Source organism: Stegastes partitus, unplaced genomic scaffold, assembly GCF_000690725.1.
Source record: "Stegastes partitus isolate 25-593 unplaced genomic scaffold, Stegastes_partitus-1.0.2 Scaffold1387, whole genome shotgun sequence".
In the NCBI taxonomy this organism is placed as follows: domain Eukaryota; kingdom Metazoa; phylum Chordata; class Actinopteri; family Pomacentridae; genus Stegastes; species Stegastes partitus.
The window spans coordinates 1-4,701 of NW_007579118.1; the positions used below are offsets into that span (position 1 = coordinate 1).

The following is a 4,701-nucleotide window of genomic DNA, read 5'->3' on the forward strand; positions in this document are numbered from 1 at the left end:
GAGTCCCACTCCCCTCTGTTGTCTCCTGGGCCCCCTCAGCCTAGAAACACATAGCAGGGCGTGTCAATCGGTGGGGATGGGGATGGAACAACCTGGCTCCAAATCTCTGTCAGTCTGACCGAGACATAAAACTACAGCTGCTGTATAGAGATTTAGTAATTCAGGTAGACAGCTTGTCTTTGCAAAAAATTTGATTAACGCAGCTAAAAAAAGATCTGGAGCCAGACTACAGTGGACAGAGATGGAATCACAAAAAAACAAATGACTGAAGCATATAACACAGAAAAACAGAGCATGCTAATGAACGCAATGATAGAAAACAAATTGAAAAGTCGAGCACATTATATCAAAAAGCTGATGCAAAGTGCAAAATGTGCAGGACCACAAACCCTAATACACATCCGTCATGTTATTGGACCTCAAGAGAAATTCAGTGAAACGTGACCATAAGAGCTACTGCCTCTCATAGGATGCAACAGTAAATATCAAAAGAAGTCAGAACAAAACCCAGAAGAATGCACAAAGAGGCCTGAATGGCATTCTAGTTTACACATAGTTCAACAGTAACAACACCCGATTCACAAACACCTTCAATATGTCTCAGAGAGAAAGAAGGAAACTGGTGATCGTCTACATTTTGAGACAAAAAAACCCATGAAAATGAAGGAGGAAACCAGTGGAGCTGGTCACAAGTTGTTTTATATATTTATTTTATGTAATTTCTTAAACATGTGACCAGGGTAGAGTTCTGAAAATGTTCCTACAATGCACAAAAATGGTGCATTTGCAGGGACTATTTTAGGCAGCGGATGAATCCACATTTGGTGGTCTAGTGACTCAGTTAAGCAGCAGGATGGTGTGTGCAGAACTGAACCGGTCACTACGACTGAGACTGTTGAATTCGATGTCTGTTGATGGTAATGAAGTAACACGACACAGAGAGCAGGAGAAGTATAACAACGTTTGTTAGTAGGTTCTATGGACAATTTTCTTATTGTTGTCAAATTCCATGAAAATATTCAGAGTGCTTCCAGCTTTACCTTGAAAAGGCAAAAAGGTGCCGCTGCTGTGCCAATGGGTTGAGTTAGAGACTCAGTGACTCAGCATGAGTGACACTGGTGAGATTGTGTTTATTTGTGTCTACATAAATCTACAGTTAGAAAAAAAACGATATTATATGCACAGTATGTCTTCTCTAGATGAAAAAAAAAAACTATTGAGAAGATAAAGGCAGCAAATGTGTGTGTGTTTATTGTAAAGGGAGCAAGATACAAAGCACTGCAAATGAATCCTAAAAATAGACTCTCTCAGACAGTTTTACTTTGTGAACGCTATTCTTAGCAATGCTCATGATGACTGCGCATGCAACACAGTGTATTCAGATGAGGATGCGAGTGAAGGATGTGATCATGCAGTAATCATGACACAGATGGGCTGCCGTAGGCTGAGGGGACAGGTGACATCATCATCATCTAAAAAAAAATGTTTGCACGACCATCTCACACCATAATCCATCCCATAATTATGCAACTTAAATTTTTTTTTTTTTTTTTGGTATTTTTAGAAATCCCCAACCATCCCTAGTCTTTTGCATCAAACATGGAGGGCTGGACCACACTGTTAGTCCCAGCCTCCTCCTTCTGTTTTGTTCTGTGTTGGACAGAGTTGAGCTGATTGCATCCTGCAGGGAGCATCCATACCATCTCATAAGGTCAGGAGAAAGGGAGCTGATTGCAGGTGGAGAGTTTGAGGTGTTTCAGGTTTCTGAGTGTGGCTGATGAAAAGCTGCCGGCATCATCTGTGAGCGTAGCTTGAAGGCACCCGACATCTTTTTGATGTCATTATGAAGACAGTGGTGGAGCAAGACGAGCATGAAGACTGTTTTCTCCTCTCACACAAACGCTCCCACGACACGTTTTAACATGCAAACACAAAGGAAATGAAGGAACTGGATCAGCACCAGTGTCCTTCAAACGACCATCATGTATCCGTCAGTCTGAGAGGGCGCGACTGAGAGGATTCACACTAAGATGATTCTCAGAAATGAAAGTGGTTTTATACCCGTTTATGAATGTTTTGTGCCCATTTAGCCAGATTCCTGAAAGTTCGGTGAAGGGTGCCACAACATGAACCACTGTCAAGCTCCTGCAGTCATTAAACTGAAGAACTCTTGTAATAACTTAACACCAAGCTTAGAAGGAGTGTTGACAATTTTAAATTTCAAGCACCTGAAGTAAAAATGTAACCTCTAATTCCCAAACAGCAGTCCTGTGGTGACATTAGTTCTGTGTGAATCGGCATCTTGGTGATTTTTGCTTTATTTTTTTTGCAAGTTTTTTTTTTTTCCTGCTTTCTTCTGCCTCTTTCCTACTCAAGAATTATCGAGGCTCTTCTGGCAATCATAAATAAAAGTTCAGACATCATTTAAGGTGCAGAAGAAGGCTCATGTTGCTACACACCATGGAGACCTATTCACAGAAGGAGCGAATTCAAACTGAAATCTTGAAGCATGATGAGATGGATGACATACATGTCTAAGGCCTGTGCTCAGAAACATTTTGCTGTCTTCCAACAGGGTTCACTGCTTATTATGTGGCAGCCTGACGATATATTTGCAGATAATTCAAGTAAAACGCAGACTTTGCTCGACGTGGGGGTAAATCCAATGAGGATCCCAGGTGGGTTGATTGATTCAAATACCCCCCACACAGTCCTGATGAAGCAATCAGTTTTGGAGTGAAACACATTCTATAAACAATATGTGACGATGTATAACAAAAAATTATCTTTAGCTCAGTTAGTTGTCTCCGTTTCATATTATCAGAGATACTTTGGATTGAAATAAAGTGTTCGGGGCCTTTGATGCTGAGTTCTTTACACGTTCCCACCATTACTACACAAGACATCAACATGCAAGCAGTCATTGTCAGACTAACTGTGAACGGATATGCAGCCGTACATGTTTTATCATCATCCTCACAGGGACTCAGGGACACAGCAATGGACTGCTTCCATCCGAACACATCGGCTCAGCTGCATTTTATGTGTTTCATGATGAGGATTAGTCATGCAACGCACACTTCACTGCCATCATGACTAACTCCAGTCGGAGCCACTATCATGAAACTGCAATTAGCATTGGACACAAGTCTCTAGCTATTAAAATGTGCTCCATGACAACAGTTTGAAGGAAGTGTGTCTGAATTCTCAGTTGCTAATGGACTGTGAAATCTGCACAGAGATTGGCTGGTTACAAACAGATGTTCAACAGATCTCGATTTCAATCTCCCACTTTCAATTAACAGGACTGTAAAAGCCAGCTTTGGTTTACAGTCAGAGTGTTCACACAGACTGTGAGGGATAATCTCACCTTGATATTTCCTCCACCAGGAGAATGGCTCACATTGTCCATGGAGCCCACTTTGGACTGAGCCTTTTCCCTAAAGTTCACTTTGTGGGACTCGATCTTCACAACGCCGCCACCTGCAGGATAGACAAGTCATTAGTCTGAAGACTGTACACATACATGAGCAGACACCTGCTTGCATGTTCAGGAGATACAGTTTTCACACAACCTCATTTAGCATGAAGCAGTTGGTCTCATTAAGTTAACCATTATTATAACAATCCATGCAAAGGGTTACAACAACGTTCTCCTGCTCACCAGGCTTGTGCTTGATGTTGTCCTTGGAGCCGCACTTTGACGTCACCTTGCTCAAATCCACCTTCTTGCTCAGTATCTGCACCTGGTAGATGTCACAGAAGGTTTTTTTTTAACAGTTTGAGAAAAACGCTAGGCCGAGGTTTAACACAAGGATTTGTAAATTCACAACATATTGGTAAACCCCGATTACAACCATCAGGAAGAACTGTGATCTCAGTGACAACAATGAAGCGCATCTTGTGGTATCCTCCATAATGTGGCAATTACCAAACCCTGGTTGGAAAGATCCATGCATTTCATTTAAGTGAACATCTTTTGAACTTGTGGTAAAAAACATGACAGATGCCAAAAGAAGCAGCTCAGGACAACATCCTTTAAGGAAACCAGAAATCCCAAATTGACCCCAGTCAGGTGGTCCTCATAGAACCAGACAATCTTAACACAGACAGAGCCAATCAAAGGCCAGTGGGGTGGGTTTGCTGGACTAGGGTTTAGTAAGTTAGTGACAGGTCAGGACAACACAGGAAGAGTTTAAGGAAGCAAGGGGAGTGAAGCGGGCTCTGGGGAAGCGCTGGCATATTAAGCTTGCTAGCATGCTGTCCAATATCTCACAGTTTCCTCTACTTCCAGGAGTCCAACACGAGCAGCAGTGTGTTGATGTTCCACTCTGTAGTTTGATTGGATGCTCTTTTTTATTCGATTAACATCAATTAAGAGATGAAAATCATCTTTGCTTTGTTCTTCTGTCAAATTGTTTGACTAACTGGTCAGTGCGCTGAGCTCTGACTGTGGGCCAGACAGTACTTACATTCCCTCCACCAGGAACATGCTTCATATTGTCCTTGGAGCCCAAGCGTGAGGTGACGTGGCTGAAGTCCAGCTTTTTGGAGACTATCTGAACCTACATGGACACAGCATAGCAGCAAGAGGGGAGAGCAGAGAGGGGTGAGGGAGGGGATGACAGGAGAGAAGAGAAGAGAAGAGAAGAGAAGAGAAGAGAAGAGAAGAGAAGAGAAGAGAAGAGAAGAGAAGAGAAG

The 4,701-nt window shown here is 42.4% G+C and overlaps 1 protein-coding gene across 1 annotated transcript in view; it reads right to left on the bottom strand.

Moving 5' to 3' along the window:
* Positions 1–6: 6 nt before the first annotated feature.
* The window catches only part of LOC103370206 (microtubule-associated protein 4), a gene marked incomplete at its 3' end in the record, with an annotated part of 130,694 nt that continues 125,999 nt past the window's right edge, over positions 7–4,701 (bottom strand). The window contains exons 15-17 of the mRNA XM_008299175.1: positions 3,665–3,746; positions 3,371–3,483; positions 7–40 (exon numbers count right to left, since the gene is read on the bottom strand). Coding sequence (XP_008297397.1) covers positions 7–40; positions 3,371–3,483; positions 3,665–3,746 — 229 coding nt within the window. The remainder of the gene's footprint in view (positions 41–3,370; positions 3,484–3,664; positions 3,747–4,701) is intronic.